The sequence below is a fragment of the Mugil cephalus genome, chromosome 7, assembly GCF_022458985.1.
Source record: "Mugil cephalus isolate CIBA_MC_2020 chromosome 7, CIBA_Mcephalus_1.1, whole genome shotgun sequence".
Lineage (NCBI taxonomy): Eukaryota > Metazoa > Chordata > Actinopteri > Mugiliformes > Mugilidae > Mugil > Mugil cephalus.
The window spans coordinates 19,997,365-20,016,114 of NC_061776.1; the positions used below are offsets into that span (position 1 = coordinate 19,997,365).

Sequence of the window (18,750 nt, forward strand, 5' to 3'; positions counted from 1 at the left end):
TTTAATCAGGGAATCTCAGGGAGGCTGTTTGAGCAAATACTTTTAAAATGTGGCAAGTTATTTTAAACACGTATGTAAATTAATTTAATAGAAAGAAAGATACATAAAAAACAAAATTAAAAAATGGTTAGTTTCCTGAAAGAACCTATGCTAATGCTAATAGCTACCGGGCAACTGAAGGTGTGCCTCACCGTCAGTCAATGCACAGAAACACATACATAGGACATTTGTGACTAAGAAGAAAGTATTGACAATAGCATATTTTAAGCCTCTGTGTTATCCTGATCTCATATAAAGCCATACAACTAACTGACGAACGGTAAATCTAAATATGTGAAAAGTCACAGAGGACATGTGCAGTCACCTTCAGCTCTGCATCATGTGAACCTGCAAAACACATGTGTCATTGTTTATGGACCTGTAGGCAGGCAGCTAGGTGTCCCCCAAACTCTGTCGTCATCCTGTCACGACCGCTGCACGTAGCGTGTAGATGCCATGATCATGTTCCTCCTCCTCCTCCTCATCCTCCTCCTCATCTGTGTGATACACTAGGGGCTTTCATTTTTACACACGATGGCCATGAAATAATACGAGTGTCGAGTTGTCTGTGCAGTGCTGTCTTCCAGCCCCCTTCAGCACCTGGGGTATTTGTGCACCACCATGCAAGCGGCAGGCTCCGCACCAGCTGATACCGACGCTACTGTAAACAGTAGCAGCAGCTCCGCAGACGTCGACGACAGAGACGGGGCAGGGGAGAGGATGGAGAGGACGGTGCCAAGCGAGCAGCAGGACAGGACCAACAACCACCAGCAGCAGCAAATGTCCTTAACGCCGTCCGGTGTGCTCGGTGAGTAACAGCGGAGAGCCGTAAAATGTGTTGCGTCTGTGCGCACAGTGAGATCAGAGGGAGCTGGATATCATTTACTGAAAAAAAAAAGAAAAAGGATGATGGAGATTAGGCTACTGTGAACGGGGAATGTGGTGCAGCCAGTGATGCTTAATAGACTTCGTTGAATGACTCACTGGAGACATGAGGGGTCAGTTGTGTGTGATTGGGGTTTTCATCTCGGTGCCTCTTTCCCGCTATGTCCGGTGCGCATTCCGATTGAGACAGGCCGGGGAAGAGACGGGCTTTGTGGTCCACAGGTGCACGAGTCATATGCGGAGGAGGCGCATGTCCCGGCGGGCTCTGTCACTCTATACTTTGGACAGAAGAAAGACCGTGCTCAGGTGTCAGCCGTGTCCGTTTTGTCTCAGTTCACGGGGACGTGAGTATTGTAAATACCTAGAGTGGTGAGTAAGCAAATGAGTGGTGTTGCATTGTGAGGATTATTAAGCAGCACTTAATTGTAACTGTGTTCACTGGTGGTTTAGGTTACTTTGGGGGGCCTTGTTGTTGCAGGGCCTCTTGTCTTCTTTAAATATCCTACCTATGTCTGCGTGCGTTTGCGCAGTCATCCTAAGTACACACTTTCAGTTTAGTTGTTGATCATATTACTGATTGACTAACAATGCCTTTTTACTGAGTTGTTTCCATTTGTTGGAAAACTGGCTGCTCACTGTTAACCGCTGTGCACTTTTGTGTACGGTATCCTGAGAGAACAGCCACCACAGACCATGTTGATAATAGCAAGAATTGCCCACAATGTATATGTGAATTGACTATAAACAGATGTGCTGAGAGGCACTTTTCTTAAAATGTGTTTGAGTTTTTAAATTGTTGTGATGAACATAGTGGACTGGTCTGTGTTGGGTTACACGACTTGACCAGATTTGACCAAGCTGTTTTCTTTCCTTTCTCATATATGTAGGTTAATAATGTGGTCGCGTTTTGTGACTGATGGTTTTAAATGGTATTTTGACTAATAAACGGTACCTTTAAATATATCGACTGACCCATATTTGGAAGCTTGAAACATGGCAGTGTGGTCTGTTAGATTCACCACAAACTAAAAACGCAAAGGCAAGGATACAAATATAGCTAGTAGGCTGTAGTTCTTTTGTCTACACCGGCTCTGCTGCATTTCCACACGATATGAAATCGTGTGATGATAATGTTTCTCCGAATAGTTAAAGAGGTGCATGTTCAATACAGCTACATGTCTTTTACCTCATGGCTTTAATAAATGATTACCACTGACAACCAGAGCGTCAGCCGCTCTGAAGGACATTGAAATAAACAGTCCATGAAGGACAAAGAGGAAGCAGCCAGTGTCAGTGAGTGGACATGGGCCGCGTCCTTATCTTCATCATAAACCCTGTCAGATAGTCACACACAGAACTGATCAGTTATTTATTTATTTCATCATATTTCTAAAAAGCATATCAGAATAATCAGACTCATTGATCGGCAGCGCTGCCTCGTCTCATAATAACCGGAAACGGCATGTTGTAACACAGCTCTCTCAGTGAGAGTGATGGTATTTTCCGAAAGTAGATGGTGTTATAATTCAGAGATCCTCATCACAGACACATACTGAGGCGGTGTCACAGCATAATTCAGTGAACAATGAAGAGATCTGTCAGTCACCGTGGACAATGTCTTTGCAGGACACAAAGCGTGAGTGAGCGGAAACCAACATGTTACGAAAGAGGCAGCAAAAGTGATGACTTCAACTTCACTATATCGCTAAAATATATGCACAAGTGGGATAACACTGCTGAGTAAACACAGGCCACTTGCTTTGTTTGCATTTGGTGGAGACAGACTCTGTCAGTGACTGTTTACCCAGTTTGCAGATCATCGGTTTGTTTGTTGCATGTAACGTATTCTCATGTGGGCTGAGCGTTTTGGATATTTCGGACATTTTGTCAAAATGACAGAGCAAAAATATGTTGAAGAAGTTATGTCAGCAGCGAGCGTCAGAGTGATACTAATGACTTACCTATCATCTGTGTCCATAATCACCCTGATGGGAAAATATTGCCATCTGTTTCCATTTCCCTTTCTCTCTATCCACACACGCCCATTCTATTAAGCCCAATTTCTATTTAAAGATTATTAACCCACATGCACATTACCCTTTCTTCCTTTCAGATAAACTGTTTGGCAAGCGACTTCTGCAGGCCCGACACTACATCATGTCTCGGAAGTCCTGGCTAAAGATGGTTCCCGCCGAAAACTGTGACATCCTGATGACATTCCCAGGTACGACCAGTCGTCTTCATTTGCCCTGTGGTGGAGGCCTTGCTGTCGAGGGGACAGAGCTCTCTTAATGTCTTTGTCAGCCAGCCAGATAAAAATGATCTCTGGGGACATTAGATGCCATCCATTTAGAGTACATGTAGCCTCAGACCAGTCTCGCCTGCATGGATCTTTTAATGAAGTTGCGGCAGTGGGCAGGAAATGTGAAGTCACAAACCTACACACAGGCATTGTAAAAATCCCACCTAATAGTGCAAAAAAGAGAAGTTAGGTTGCGTACACGGGTGCTCTTTGGCATGTATAGTCTTAAATTTCAAGATGATTTGTTTTAGAGATGCCCATATAACAGACTATAAGCATTAAACAAAAATGTCAAGACTTGTCTGGACTCCAACACAAACCTTCTATGTGAACACAAAGAAGCACTATTCAACAGCTGTTTGAATAACCTGAGAATGTAATGTCTCCTTCTTGTGACTATTCAGGCACGGACACTCTTGTGCTTACATGCCACAAACTTGAAACTTCAAAGCTTAGACACTAAGGCATTTCTCATGCTTTGAATGGAACTTCGTGTGTGCATGCAAGTTTTTGTGCGACAGAACAAACAAAAAAATAAAAAACGGTGCCTTTCCACATCTATTAAATCATTATACGCAGTCATAACATATGCACTCCATGTTACACATACATGTGTTTGTATCAACTAATAGAATATATTATATTTCAGTGACAATCTGTAGTTTAAAATATGCGACAGTCTGTCATCGTCCTTATCTGGAGGCAAAACAAATTCTGTCATATCCAATCCACAAACATACCAAAACAAGACATTTTGATGGATTTCTCATAACACAAGGAGAAAACGTCTCATTTCTGGCTTTATTACAGGGGCCAACGCCTGATAAGATATATTTGCAGCAAAATAGCTAACTCAAGATTTTTATTATTTACACCTCGAGTGGATCCAAATCCCTAATGCTTTCTACTGATGTTCAGTTTCAGGTATATGAGGATTTTATTAGTGTAAAATGAGGCACAAAATGTGCGTAACTGGGATGTAATTCTGAAGTCTGGACTCAGTTTGGGCCACAGTCCATCCTTCTAAGCTACTGAAAAATGTTTGTAATATATGTATAAAGGGGTTTAATTGGAGCAACCTTTCACATTCACCACCACCCCAGAGCTCCGCAGATACTCTTTCGGTAGCTGTGAGCAGTGGTTGACGGTCAACATCTGCCTTTGGCAAACAGGGCGCAACATGTGCAAGGAATTCCAGTGAATGCGGGCAGAGGAAGTGTAATTTGAAAACATGTGTTTTGATGCTAATATTTACTGTGGATGCTTATGGTGAAAAGTGTTCTATGAAACCTAAAGTGAAACTGTGTTTTCCATCCCCCAGACACAATAGATGACCACACTCTGCTGTGGCTCCTGAATCAGATTCGCGTTGGAATCCCACAGGTCAGCATTCAGGTTCGACAGCATAAACACACCCAGGCAAACGCCTTCTTCATTACGACAACGTTTGAGAAGTAAGACTCCAAAAAGCACACTGTGACTGTGTGTACTTGCATGTGTGTCTTTGTGATGACATATCTAACAGCATTTTGACATTGGGCGCCAGAATTTTACTGCATAACCTTCATACATTGTTTTTGTGTTCATCTTCATCTGATTTATCACTAAAGGTTAATGTTGGACTTTGCATAAAACTGGTGAAGAGACCTTTTTTGCTAGCTTAAGATTAAAATGTGTTTTTGCATGAATGAAATGTATTTAATACTTAACATACCAGATGGCCTGTTACGCAGATCCATCTGGACAGTGCCGCACGGAAAAGGGCAGGGATTTTATTTATTTATTTATTTATTTTTTTAAAAAACACTTGGTAAAGATACTTTAAATGATGGACCATCTGTGTGTCACTGTGTGACCCATATAATGTGCAGCAGAAAAGCACTGATAGCAAAACAGAAGCCACAGACTGAGGAGATTCAAAAGCTAGCATGTAGTCAGTGTAGCTAGGTTTGTAGTTAGCCTGATGGTAGATGATTCTTGTGGTGTAAGTAAGGAATGACCGTTGTCAGGCTTAAAACACAGCTATCCAGCGGCCTCACAAGTCACATCTATGTGTAGAAAATTTTCTACACCCACTGTTGACAACATTTGACAACATTACCCTTACCCTGTGACAGATAGTCTGTAACCTTTAAAATATAATTACAGAGGCAGAGCGAAAAACTGTCCTGGATCTTTTTCGAGACAAAGCCCATCATTTGAAAACCACACGTGATTCTCATGTGTGGGCTAGTTTGACTGTCTGCCTCCAGGAAGCCTTTGTGTACAAACTGAAACTTAACCCAGTAACACCACAAAGTTGTCATGTGCGTTTCTTTACAGTGTTACCAAACAAGGTAAGACATGTTGCGAGGGAGAGTTTTAGATGTTCTGGTAAGCAAGTGTATTTTCATTTCAGACGGGACCAGGCAGCCTGTTTTCCATCTTACTAATTAAAACTAAGCTAACTGACTCATGGCACTAATGTCTTGGTAAATGCACACACATTAGTCTCAATAGAACTCTCAGCAAGATATCAAATTAGAGCCAAATCAGACTCACACAAAATCACGCTCGGTGTTGTATGAGCTACAATTGGTTGTGTTTGAGGCATTCACGCACTTAGTCTGCGATACATCCTCTGTCCATCCTCTGCCAAGTTCTAGTTTTACATTTGACTCTCTGTCCTCACCCTCAGCTTACTGCGAGGAGCAGAGCAGATGGGCATGTACAAGACTGTTAAACCACAGTTTGGTGGTGGCATGCGGCGCTTTTCCTGTGAAGAAGACAACATCTATGAGAACATAGAGAGCGAGTTCTGCTTTTTCACCTCACAGGTTAGGCGTTAGACAACTTTTGCAAACTTGTCACTATTTTTAAAATGTTGGAAATATTACACAGTTAATAAATCTAGACTCTAACTGCTGTGTGTCATTTTTCCCATATGCACCTCTGATCTTGTTTAGGAGCGTCAGAGCATTATAAAGTACTGGCTGGACAACCTGCGAGCCAAACAGGGGGAGATGCTTCACAACATTCACTTCCTGGAAGGACAGCCAATCAGTATGTTGTTACAGATGCTCCTAAGTGCTTCTTAAATTTCTTACAATATTGCACCACTGCTTTCGGTAGTAGATTTTATATGACGTTTTCTATTAATACTAGTTTAAATTGATTGGACTTCAGTGAGATGTTCATTAAGTACATCTGTTTATAAATCAGTTAACTTCAGCAGACCCTACTTGACTTTTAATTTGCCCTTTTAAAGCTAATTCACTGTAATTATTCTGATGCAGCGTCATAGGGGGATGTATTATAGTGTTTTTAAGCTTTGCCAACATTGACCAAGTACCACCTAGATACCATGCGTAAGTTGATGTGTCCTGTCTAGTTCCAGAGCTGGTGGCTCGGGGAGTGATCCAACAAATGTTTCCTCTTCACGAACAGAGGATACTCAACCAGTTGATGACATCTTGGGTCCAAGCTGTGTGTGAAAGGCAGCCCCTTGGTAGGAAATGTCCCAATTTTATTTTGAGGAACATTTCATTGGATAGTAACCAACATAATCTACCTTTTAGTATAATATGCAATTTGTTTCAAACCTGTTGCACCTTCTCACCGAAGTTTGCTGTTTTATTTTGATTGGTAGATGATATCTGTGACTACTTTGGAGTGAAGATTGGGATGTATTTCGCCTGGCTGGGTTTCTACACCAACTCCATGCTTTACCCTGCAGTCATTGGCTTCCTGCTCTGGATACTAGCAGAGGCCGACCAGGTACCTCATGCCTGTTTTAAACGATGATTTTTTTCTTCTTTAAAACACAGAATATTTCTCAAAAAAACTCTCAAAGCACTGTTTTTGTGTACTGATTAGTACCGTGTATATTGTCATTTTGCCTTTCACGAAATGGCTCACAACAAGTGGAAGCAGTAGAGTCGGGAGTGTTTTATGAAACAACTAAATACTGCATGGCACATTTTCAGAAGTAGCAATAAATGTGTGTCTTATGCTCCTGCACAGACCAGTCAGGATGTCTGCTGTGTGGTTTTTGCCCTGTTCAACGTTGTGTGGGCAACTCTGTTCCTGGAGCGCTGGAAGAGGCGTGAGGCGGAGCTGGCTTACAGGTGGGGCACTCTGGACACCCCCGCCGAGTCCTTGGAGGAGCCCAGGCCTCAGTTCAGGGTGAGGACTGTAGCCGTAGCCTGATCTTGCGTGAGCTTGCGCAGTGATCACCTGCACAACTTTGCAGCGTCTGGATTGGCCCGCAACACCAGGAAATGGTGATCAGCGTTCAGGAGTCTTTCATGCTCCACGTGCTCAGAGGAGTGGGTGGGGGGATGGGAGGAGGCACGTCTGAGGAGGGCTGAATAGAGCCTACAAGTGAAAGAATGTGGGGGCCGATTTGAAACGCCTTTGGAATGCAGTGCTCCGTGCCCGGCTAGCTCAGTCGGTAGAGCATGAGACTCTTAATCTCAGGGTCGTGGGTTCGAGCCCCACGTTGGGCGTAGCTTTTTGGTAGTGCTAGTAAACTATACAAACATCATACAGTATAAGTACCACTGTAAGTGTTGGATCTTGCAGGCAGTATGGAGACCATGTTCACAATCATTTCCAATTTATTTCCAGTTAAGATGGTGATGTGACAAGTTGATTTCAGTCACAAATCAAATCTCTAACACTCTCTCTGACCTGCCTTTGTTCCTCCATGTTTGCTATCTCTGCAGGGAGTGAAGCGCTGCAGCCCCATCACAGGCTGTGAGGAGTTCTACTACCCCCCCTGGAAGAGAGCTCTGTTTAGATGGCTGGTCAGCCTGCCCATCTGCATCCTCTGCCTCGGTTTTGTCTTCCTCGCTATGCTCCTCTGCCTGGAACTGCAGGTTTGAGCCACATAGTACACCCTGAAGTCAGATAGAAATGCATTACAAGTTAAAAGTAAGTGAAAAGAAAGGATAAAAGAAAGAAAGAAAGAAAGAAAGAAAGAAAGAAAGAAAGAAAGAAAGAAAGAAAGAAAGAAAGAAAGAAAGAACAGCTCTGCCAGTTCAAGATCCATGACAACAGTATAATCTGAGGAGTTGTGAATTGTATAATTTTCAAAAAAAAAAAAAAGTTAAGTAGACTTCATTCTAATGAACTTCTTGGCAGGTTCATATTCATTCACTATCCTTCTAAAAATAGTCATGGGACTTGAGATATGAATGAATAGACCTTATTAAAAATGTATTATCCTTCTAATTCACCTTGCAGGAAGTGGTGATGGAGATTCAGGAGCTACCAAGTATTACAAGATTCATTCCTAAAATACTTCTGGCCATTACTGTAACCATATGTGATGAAGTGTATAAGAAGATTGCCTACTGGCTCAACGACATGGGTAAGAGACACAAAATGAAGGATCTGGGGAAAAAATAAGCATCACTTTGAAGTGTAACAGAACATTTAGTTCACAAGAAATTACATTAAAATGGACTGTCTTTGCCAATGATTAAATAACGGTTGGGCTTCTTATTATTATTTGTTTGGCTGGGTCCTGTTTGAGTGTTTTCTGTTATAGCATGAGACAGTTAAAGGAAAAATACGTTGCACGCTGAGTAATTCGTTTCCTATTATCTCTTCATCCAGAGAACTATAGACTTCAGAGTGCCTATGAGAATAATCTCATCATCAAGATGGTTTTTGTAAGTCATACTTCCTTTTCTGTTTGGGCTTAAAATCAGACTGTGTATTTTGACTGAGTTCTTGTAATGTTTCTTTATTATTATTATTATTGTTTCACAGTTTGAATTCATCAATTCTTACCTTAGCCTTTTCTACATTGGATTCTACCTCAAGGACATGGAACGGCTGAAGGAGGTAACATCAGCTTTTGATTGTATTGCAAACAAAGAGAGAAAATACTGAGTGGCAAAATTGGCAGAAGTGACAATTGAATGTTATCTGATTCCTCCCGAGTGATCGATACACTTGTCAAACTGGCATGACACATGCCACAATGCCATTAATGAAGTCAATTTACCACACAAAATACTTATGAATTTCAAAGCAGTAGTATTTTGATTTCATTGTAGCTGAAATGATCACTATGAAAGTTATCAGGTTTAGCGTTTTTCCATCTTAGCATTAGCTCCCTTAGTTGTCCTGCCCTCAGGAATCTTTCTATTAATTAAGCAACAGTAAGTTTTACTACTTGTAATACTTTTAATTTGTTAGAATATCTTTTATTTCCAGTGTAAACAGTGTAAATATAGTGGTGTAATTTCAGAAACTGAAGTACACATGCACTTTCAAAATTATTTTTTTGTCCTTGAATTCACTGCATCTCGTCTGTCTCCTTCTCCTCACAGATGCTAGCTACTCTTCTAATTTTCCGCCAGTTCCTACAGAACATCAAAGAGGTCCTCCAGCCTTACCTGTATGAGCAAAACAAGCTGGGTGTCTTCACCCCAAAGGTGCTGTGGGAGCTGCTCCAGGCCATCATGCTCAAGTACGGCCGCCTCGCTCTGGGAAAGGCCCAGGCCTCCATGACATCCTATTCCTTTTTGGGTCCCAAAGGGATCCCCGTCAGCCACGCTGCCAACGGTAACCCTGAGCCAAAGAGAAGGGGGGACCTGAAGGCTGGGTTCAGGCTGTCAGAGGAAGAGTGGGACATGAGTGACAGTGCCATGAAGCACCGTAAAGTCAGCTTCACGGAGAAGGTCGACTATCAAGATGTCACAACAGAAACCCAGGTAGTGGATGACAGTTTCCTGGAGGACAGCCCCACGCTGGTAGAGGACGGGATGGATCCTTCCAGCATTTTTGACAGCTGCGACGAGGACAGCGATTGTGAATTGCTGTCTCAAGTATGTGCTTTGCTTATTTCACCTGTTTACCGCAGCTGCGTGGTCTTTTTTTATCTGCGCACTGCAGAAATGTCCACCTCAACAAGCTTGTTTGTCTAAAACCACCACATCCGCTTTGCTTTCTTCATCAAGTCACAAAAATCTCTCATTATTAATTCATGCTACTTCAACAAAGCACATTATATGACGTATGCATAGACTTATTTCATTCCTCTAGTACACAGCTAAACTATCAACATCAATTTAAACATCTCCTGAAATACTGCAGAACATTTGATGTTTTAGTAGTTACCAGTGAAAGTATCGTAGTCTTGGTGTTTACTTTAGCAGGACACCAAGGAGAATGCTACTGTGTCCTCTCCAAAGGAATCTGACTCTCTCTGTCAGAGAAGAAAGAACATAGGTGAGGAAAAAGACAACAAGAAGTCGTGGATCGATCCGCCTGAAGAACCCAAAACTGTCACTCTGACCCAGGCAGAGATTGAGAGCTGCATGCAGACATATGAGGTAGGTCATCTCGGTCAACTCATACAATCGTGAATGAAAGTATTGGTACATTAGGTTCCGCTTCGTCATATTTGACCCCAACAGGACACGCTCCAGGACTACCAGGAGATGTTCATTCAGTTCGGCTATGTGGTGCTCTTCTCCTCTGCGTTTCCCCTGGCGGCCATGTGTGCCCTTATCAACAACATCATCGAGATTCGCAGTGACGCCCTGAAGTTGTGCACCGGCCTGCAGAGACCCTTCGGACAGAGGGTGGAGAACATCGGACAATGGCAGGTCAGCGCGTTTTGTTTTGGAAAATGTCATCAAAGCCTTGCAGCGTTTCATGTACCATGTGTACGTAGCCGGGGCCATCTGATAGCCTCTGAGTTCATCTCGCTCTGTTTCTCTTTACAGACTGCGATGGAAGCCATGGGCCTGATAGCCATCATAGTTAACTGTTACCTGATTGGCCAGTGTGGGCAGCTCCAGCGTCTGTTCCCCTGGCTGAGTCCTGAGATGACCATCATCTCCATTGTCTTACTGGAGGTATTTGTAGTGTGTGCAACAAACGTACCTTTGAATTTTTTTGAAGTAGAAATTCCCAAAACGGTGCTTCTAAATATTACAAAAGAATTACAAATTACAAATGCATGTCTTTTTGTTATTGTGATCGTGTAATACCTCATTTTCAATTCAGGTTCATTGATGAACACAAAACCTCACAAGAGTTTTTGGTATTTGAATGAGATGTCATGTTGAAGTCACACAAAGAATGTGAACCTGCCTTGATGTAACCGTGTGTTGAGCCTGTCCCTCTGTGGTCTTGGTGGTTTACAGCACTTTGCAATCCTCCTAAAGTACGTCATCCATGTTGCCATCCCTGATATCCCTGGCTGGGTAGCAGAAGAGATGGCCAAGCTAGAGTACCGACGAAGGGAAGCTTTCAAGGTATAGCTGTGTGATAGCTTGAAAGACCTTCGGCCAACGTAAGGCTTGCTGTTGGCTGCAGTTTTTGTAGTTTGTATCGTATTTCTATATGTGTCCTTTTATGTCCCTTCGTTTCCTGGTGTGCATTATCCTAAAATATACGCTGGTGCTGCCTTTTCTGATTGTCAGTAAGAAGTAACTATGTGTCTAACTACGTGGCCTGTAAAGTGTTATGTCACGCCGCTTATGTCACACCGGTGGCCTTGTGTGTTTATGATGTCCTAGATTTGTATTATGTAGATACAATCACAGCTACGAGCAAAGATCAGAACAGTTAAGTGTAAAGGTTTCCAGCTGGTTCCTTTTTGTTTAATCTTTCAACTGCTAAACTGTCTGTGCTGTGCGCTCTTTGCACTGATGCCCTTTTCCGTTTTCTTTCTCTGCTCACTATACCTTTCTCTGTGACTCCACTTTCATTTTAAAACGGCATCCCTTTTAGAAGCACGAGCTGCAGGCCCAACAGCACTTCCAACAGCAGCTCAGGCGCCGGCGTGAAGAAGAGGAGCTTCAGCGTCAGGCCGAGCTGCAGGCCGAGGCCCGTCAGGAGAGTGACTACCACAAGGCTGACACACAGCACCAGCACCACCACGACAAAGCACAGGGAAGCAAGCAAGGGGACAAGCCCAAGAGACCGAGCTCCCTTCTGGGAAACAACAACGTAATGAAGCTAAAGCAGATCATTCCTCTTCAGGGGAAGTTCTCCTCTGGTACGTCACGCTCACCAGCCCAGTCGCCAACAGGGGGTGAAGCAAAGCTCCCTGGTTTTCTCAAGTTCTTGAAGTCACCTGAGGTGAAAAAGGAGCCAGCAGTGGCAGCTGGAGCAACGCAAGGCTCAACCGTGACCTCTTCGGTTCCCCCCAGTGGCCAGGACAGGTCACAATCCCCCAACAGGACTTTTAGTCCTGGGAAGCTGTTCAGCTTTAGCAAGTCAGAGGGAACTGTGGTGTGTTCAAATGGGACGCAGCCACCAAGCCAAGCAGCTAATGCACAACCTCACAGGGCTGACGCAACCCCAGAGGAATTACCCTCTAATGAGTCAGATAAAGGAGAATCGAGACAAGTGACTGATTTAGAAAACTCAAAGACCTAATAAATCCTCGACTTTACCAGTATAATATTCAATATTGAAGATCAATGTACAGATGTTCAGGCAACACTGCAGCGCAATGCCCCTGCAGAGTAGGAGAGCCTGCAAGTATTGATACTACTGATGCAACTTCTCACAAAGCATTACACTGTATCTATCAACACTTTATTATCTAGCTTCCATGTAAAAATGTACAGAAAGCCTAACTCCTTAAACGGGGCTCGGGTAAACTTAACTGAAGGTTAAACTACTGCATGTCTGCCTGGTTTCAACACCACAAGAACAAGTTGATGTGAAGGATCTTTTCCTGAAATCCTGGACCTGGTCACCGATGCGCCCTTTTGTCAAAAGGACATGAACAGCAGCGTCCCATTCCAGGTTGGTTTCTCTCACTTTGATGTCTGTATTAAATGCATGTTGCATCACGAGCATGCATTACACGTCCATCACGTCTTTTCAGTTGTGAAGCACTCCTCAGAGCCATCGTATTCTTTCGCAATAGGTCAGATATATTCACTGTGACCATAAAAAAAGTAATCTATTTTTATTAACTTTGATTTTCTATGAATTATTTTACTACATAAATTAGTGAATGTACTTCTATGATGCAAATAATTCTCACTTGAATAAACGTCCATCAAGAGATGATGCACTGGCTGTGTTAATAAATATCACTGTATTAATGTGTCTGAGCAGGCTGCTGGGGCGATATGTTACCTGGATTAAAAATGTAATTCCAAATTATGATCTAATATACTTATTTGCAAATACATACACATCAAACAAATAAAGGAGGAGGGATTTTCTTCACAATCAGCCAAACAAACGTTGCAGTTTACTTAGTTATTTACTGTATGTTACAGTTGAATCTATACAGGAACAAACCACATTTGTACAATAAACTCAAAACCAATTAAACACAGTCCAAACTTCATCAGATGATGGGACACTAACCATATAACAAAAGTACAAATTGCACACTCTTCTATGAAGAGCCAGAAAAAAAAAAAAACACTGGATGCCTCTGATTTAAAGTCACATTTGAGAAGTTTATAATGTGTGCTTCCCTTGTTTCAAGTTGGATAAGGAGCCAGTGTGAACACATGCTGAACACAAAATTGGAAACTTACAATTTGTGACAAATGCACATTAATTGACTCAGTTCTCATCTGGGCCAAATACATCAGCAGGTTACTATCAAAGGTGCAAATATCCAGGCCGCAGCAAATTAAATCAAAATCCTTTTGACCAAACCCAGGCTAGTATCCCTCCAGCGTTACGAGAAAAGTTGGCTAAACAAAGTGAAATAACGATATGGCTCACTTGGGGGGAAAAACAAGACTAGAATCTTCGTCTTGTTACCTGATGAAAAGGTCAGGGCGATCACAATATGCACACTGTACAAATATACAAGATATGCGGAGCGTTATAAAGAGCTTCACGCTTGACATGCAGCAAACACACTGCGTGTACTCAACTGGGTTGTCAACAGCTAAATCGAACGCACATTCCCTCGGTATGATTCATATGGCCGGCCTCTTCAGGCAAATTTGAATGGCAAATTTATAGCAAGGACTGACAGCAGTCCTTAGGTGTAGCCTGCACATTAGTACGTCTAAAGTGTTCATGAACACATACCTGTTCTATAAGATATTGTGGTAGTCTTGCCACTACAACAACACAATCACTGCTTATAGTACTCTGGTATAAGTACTGAGCATCAAACGGAGAATATGGCTACAAAGTCTGCAGGTCTCTGTAAAAAAAAAAAAATAATAATTTGCATCCTTTAGTGTGAGAGTTAGCTTAGGTAAATATCCATTCAACTCAACAGTAATTCATCTTCCTGAAACAAAGCCGTTGGCTTTCAGAGACACACTGGAAACACTCGCTTCTTTTAAGGCAAGAAATCATTATTCATCAGGAAAAAACAAACGTCTCTGTGAGCACTCGTGTCTTTTTTTTTTTTTTTTTGCAACACAGCCCCTAACAAACCCTGAATCTGTAATTCAGTCTAAGCCACTAATACAATGCAGCTTTACTGTGACAGAAATCACATAAGAAGAACATTTAACAGACAACTGTCATTACCTAAGTTAAAACTAAAAAAAAAAAAAATCTTGATGGGGCAGGAATCACGAAACATGACATGCCGCAAAACATGCAAATGTCAGAGACTGAATGAATTACTGCAAATGTAAACTTTTAAATGGCAGCAGAGGAGCAGCAGCCCTGTCCGTCGCATATTTAAAAGAAAACTGCGTGAATGGAACCCAAAGGGATTGTGGAATAAGGAGGTAGACATATGGACTTTTCAGGACCACAAATACTAAAAACTCTGAGGCAGAGATGTGGCGTCTTGGAAGTAAAGGAAATGCTTTAAAAGCAGTAGTAAACTGTGGGTAAAAGGTTTTTGGTTAAGGAGGACATCTGGAGTGAAATGCAAACCTTAAGACCAGCGTGACAGCCTGGTGGTCACGGTCTAAAATCTGTTGAATCGTGCGAGCGTCAGTGTCAAGGTTCTGAAACGTAAACTCCACATCTGTGTGTGCCTTTGTGTTTTTAGTTAGGTCAGTCTCTACCAGGAGTACACTGATAGCACAGCAATTTATGCATCATCATTTTGCTCCCGGCTGTCTGTCCTGGCGATTTTCCGCGGAGGCGCCGTGTTCTCCCCCTCCGCTTGTTCCTGTTCTCGCTTTTTAGCTGCATTCTGATGTAGTAAGACAGAAAGACATTTTATCAAACAACAAACCAAAGCGTTTTGAGATGTGGGCATCAATTTTCCGTGTTTTAGAGGCTTTACCTTTTTGTCGCACTGCTGATGAAGATATCGCAGCAGGATGTTTGTCTTCTCTGTGACTATGACTGAAGAGAAACAAAGGCTGATTGAATCATGAAAACACAAAAGTAATCCTCAACAATAATCAAATGTAATTTTCCATACTGACTAATAACATACTGTTTATCTAGATAATAGTGTACTTACTCTGCTCGGATGGATATTCCCGAGTTGGCAGATACACCGAGGGTCTGCGGTTCTAAAACGGTATTGAAAACAAATCATCGCACTCAATTGCCATTTGTTCATCAGGTACTCTAGTAAAAACGCTTTCTAATATAGCAGTTTTGCCCTAAATCTCAGCTTCATGAATGTTGTGGCATTTACACTTTGTTTAAAAACTGACAGCTGTTTGAGACTGTGGTTTGTTGTCCTATTAAATTACACCGTTTTGTACCGACACGTGTTTCTTTAGTGTTTGGTTCAATCCAGTTTAACAGGAGCACAGACTACACCCTCTAGAATGGTCATAGAGTTAAATCACCACCTCCCTGATGCTTTTAAGACAAGGGGGCTGCTTCTTAGTTTAAGACTCAACGCACTTCGAGCATTTTGAGAAAAGGCAGTCGTGACTTACTGATGCTTTACACACGGAGTCTGAGTGGAACCTGCTGAAGTTGTTTTTGTTGTACACGGGCAGTCCCTTCAAGAACTCTCCCTGTGAACAAAAGAGTAAAATATGAACAATCATTTTTGCAGCACACGTAATATCCCGACTGGTAAAGTAAACACATGGCGTGATCAGCCAGTGTAACGAGCCCTACCCATCAGATTCATATCGATAACATGAGTATTGTAAAATTTAGTGACAGAGCGCATTAATAAAACTAGTTAACAGCCGTTTTACTTTACCTACAATAATCCAAAGACTCAACAAAGAATCCGTTCGTGAACTAACCTTCTCCATTTCTGTACGAGTCACGCTCCTCTTCGTTAATGCTCCTGGTTCTGCTAGCTAGCTGATAAGCCTTGTTGTCGTGGTCGCAACCAAGAATACCGGCTTGTTCACCGGCTCGACGGCCTCTTGGTGCTGTTAGGAAACACAAACGACGCGCGATAGGATCACATCACGTCTCTTTAATCAACTGGATAAGTAACCACTCGTGTAATTGCGCAGATATTTCGAAGGCGAGCTCCTCTTGGTGTGGCTAACTCGCTACTAGTTCATAACTCCATTTTTGTTGTTCGTCTGTCAGGGGGCGGGTACCTCCGTGGATCTCTCCTACCTGATTGGTTGACGCTTGGATTGAGCGCAAGAGGAGGACGCTGATTGGCTACAACGGGTTACGTAACTGACCAATCCCCCCCGATGTCATTGTGAAGTCAATGATTGCAGCGTGAAAACAACGCTAGCATCTTCTGTGTCCACCTTCTTACAGTATAGTATAGTATAGTATAGTATAGTATAGTATAGTATAGTATAGTATAGTATAGTATAGTGTAGAATGTTTTTATTTCAATCGAATATTATTTTATCTTTCTTGTGGTTTTTAAGAGTGTTTACTTGTATGTGCATCGAGGCTACGGTGACCAAGTAATAAGTAATAATGAGCTGTTCGCTGCAGTAATTTATTCGACACTAATCATAAGATTGTTATTTAAGAAAAAACGGCAGAAATGAATTACACAAGGTTATGTTGTAGCCACGGTTAATGAAAATTTCAAAGATTACGTTTAACTGCTGAATTCTCAACTAACTGCTGGATTCTGCATATAGTAATGTACTGTTTTTTTTTTCTGAATTTGATATTTTTTGAACATTTACTTGGTTTATAAATGTAAGGCTGCAGGTGGATCTTTGTTTTGCCCTTCCTAATATAAATAATGTCCACATAGACCTTCACTCTACACTGTGTGACAAAGTAAAACCTAATCACAAATGGTAGAGGGCATTATTTGTTTGCCCAAACTGCCTTTACTTGTGATTGCATTTCAGAACAACCCCACAGATGCTGCAAAATCCTTTGACTGGAGACATTTTATTTTCGAAACAAATTATTTCACGCTGATGAAACACTGCTGACATTTAATGATTTACATCAAAGTTGTAGGGTGGACATGTGAAACTACCGGGTCTCTTTTCCCTTATGGTAAATGCATCTCCTCTGCCAGAGGCTACTTTTCTTCTCTCAGTATTAATAGTGTGGGACCTCCAAACCCAAACCACACCCAGTACAAACATTTAACCCAATACACATGTTCTTTGCTGCACACTGAGCACTTCCAACATTTCTGAACCAATGTCTGTTTCTGGAAAGTCTTGTTTTCCAGCAGGAATGTTCAATGTGACAGCGATTTCCGTCCCTTTATCATGCGGCGCAGAAGCACTTCGATGCCTCCCCGTGAGCGGAGCCTCTTGATCCAGCCGTGGGTTCTTTTGCGTTTGATGTTCTTGGGCTGATACTCCGTGCCTCTTTTCCTGGTTCGTACCTGCTGGTATTGCCAGGGAAGCTGCTGGAACACTCCCGAACCCTCAGCTTGTGAAGAAAGCACACATGGCAATCTGGAAATCACGGGTCTTTCAGCAGTTCTGGGCACAATCCAGTTGCTGAATGACCTCAAGTGAGCGGTGCCATTTACTGGAAGGTTTCCTGTAGCAATGCTGCAGAAAGAGCACAATTTCAAATGCAATGAACAAATATTATATCAACATTAAGCTAACACAGAGTATCTACTTAAAAAATTGAGTTAGTTAGTCACAAGAAACCTAAAAATGACAACATACACTGGAAGTGCACTTTTTTCTGCAGTGCATCTGATGAGACGTGATATTTCTGGAATTAAACCTTGTGCTTCTTCCCCCCAGGTTTGAACCTTATACTGCGACCCAGTAGCATAGGGCTCACTCTAAGGACCTATTACAGGTAATAACACCTACACATATAATTCAGTATCGTTGTTTACACCACATACATATTGACTTTGCTTTAATTTGCTGTCATTTATCAGCCGACATCATGTTGTTTCTACTCGTCAGAAAGTAGCAACGCTCCCAACGTAGCCTAATGCTAAGTTAGCTTCCCGGTGTTAGCATCCTAAATAAACTTCACGGCGTGTGTCTGACATTCAAATAACTGAACACTCTTACCCACTCAAGCGTGTTATTGCACCCAGTCTGGAAAAAGTCGACAGAATAACATTCATTTTGAGATATTTAACGGCATATAGTTGACATGTGAACAGTGAATGTCACACAGGACTGCAGCCAGTCTCCCAACAAGAAGCAACGTCATTGGTTCATATTCGAGCCAATGAAAATGCTTCTTGCTGGAAGACTCGTTTGTTGTGACCCTGGATA

General features: G+C 42.2%; 3 protein-coding genes and 1 non-coding gene across 8 annotated transcripts; 2 read left to right on the top strand and 2 right to left on the bottom strand.

The window, feature by feature from the left end:
• Positions 1-329: 329 nt before the first annotated feature.
• Positions 330-13,354, top strand: ano8a (anoctamin 8a). Of its 5 annotated transcripts, none has more exons than XM_047589540.1 (18): positions 332-847; positions 3,038-3,148; positions 4,548-4,680; positions 5,904-6,042; positions 6,172-6,268; positions 6,597-6,713; positions 6,855-6,982; positions 7,229-7,390; positions 7,933-8,085; positions 8,453-8,579; positions 8,828-8,883; positions 8,984-9,058; positions 9,550-10,047; positions 10,375-10,554; positions 10,639-10,830; positions 10,951-11,082; positions 11,374-11,484; positions 11,963-13,354. In XM_047589540.1, the coding sequence occupies exons 1-18, from the start codon at positions 661-663 to the stop codon at positions 12,611-12,613; spliced, it is 3,249 nt and encodes a 1,082-aa protein (XP_047445496.1). In that variant the 5' UTR covers positions 332-660; the 3' UTR covers positions 12,614-13,354. The 5 variants fall into 5 exon arrangements, with proteins under 5 accessions (XP_047445500.1, XP_047445496.1, XP_047445497.1 ...); XM_047589541.1 differs by having other exon boundaries at positions 10,378-10,554; XM_047589543.1 differs by having other exon boundaries at positions 10,414-10,554.
• trnak-cuu lies at positions 7,641-7,713 on the top strand. The gene has a single exon. It is a non-coding gene; the product is annotated as a tRNA-Lys (tRNA).
• Positions 13,355-13,438: 84 nt separating the features above from the next.
• On the bottom strand, positions 13,439-16,655 carry LOC125010751 (DET1- and DDB1-associated protein 1-like). Its single transcript, XM_047589546.1, has 5 exons — positions 16,351-16,655; positions 16,030-16,110; positions 15,600-15,651; positions 15,417-15,478; positions 13,439-15,323 (listed from the first exon to the last, which is right to left on the bottom strand). Exons 1-5 carry the CDS (start codon positions 16,357-16,359, stop codon positions 15,219-15,221), a joined length of 309 nt encoding a protein of 102 aa, XP_047445502.1. The 5' UTR covers positions 16,360-16,655; the 3' UTR covers positions 13,439-15,218.
• Positions 16,656-17,439: 784 nt separating this feature from the next.
• On the bottom strand, positions 17,440-18,709 carry mrpl34 (mitochondrial ribosomal protein L34). The gene is made up of 2 exons (XM_047589504.1): positions 18,541-18,709; positions 17,440-18,054 (listed from the first exon to the last, which is right to left on the bottom strand). Exons 1-2 carry the CDS (start codon positions 18,594-18,596, stop codon positions 17,733-17,735), a joined length of 378 nt encoding a protein of 125 aa, XP_047445460.1. The 5' UTR covers positions 18,597-18,709; the 3' UTR covers positions 17,440-17,732.
• Between the last annotated feature and the right edge of the window lie 41 nt (positions 18,710-18,750).

Coding starts and splice junctions, on each gene's coding strand:
- mrpl34 (XM_047589504.1), bottom strand. CDS start 18,596: ATGAATGTTATTCTGTCGACTTTTTCCAGACTGGGTGCAATAACACGC. Junction 18,055..18,540: donor GCAATAACACGCTTGAGTGG/GTAAGAGTGTTC, acceptor CTCTTTCTGCAG/CATTGCTACAGGAAACCTTC.
- LOC125010751 (XM_047589546.1), bottom strand. Junction 15,652..16,029: donor ACTCCGTGTGTAAAGCATCA/GTAAGTCACGAC, acceptor ATACCGTTTTAG/AACCGCAGACCCTCGGTGTA. Junction 15,479..15,599: donor GGAATATCCATCCGAGCAGA/GTAAGTACACTA, acceptor GTTTCTCTTCAG/TCATAGTCACAGAGAAGACA.
- ano8a (XM_047589540.1), top strand. CDS start 661: ATGCAAGCGGCAGGCTCCGCACCAGCTGATACCGACGCTACTGTAAAC. Junction 6,983..7,228: donor TACTAGCAGAGGCCGACCAG/GTACCTCATGCC, acceptor GCTCCTGCACAG/ACCAGTCAGGATGTCTGCTG. Junction 9,059..9,549: donor ACATGGAACGGCTGAAGGAG/GTAACATCAGCT, acceptor TTCTCCTCACAG/ATGCTAGCTACTCTTCTAAT.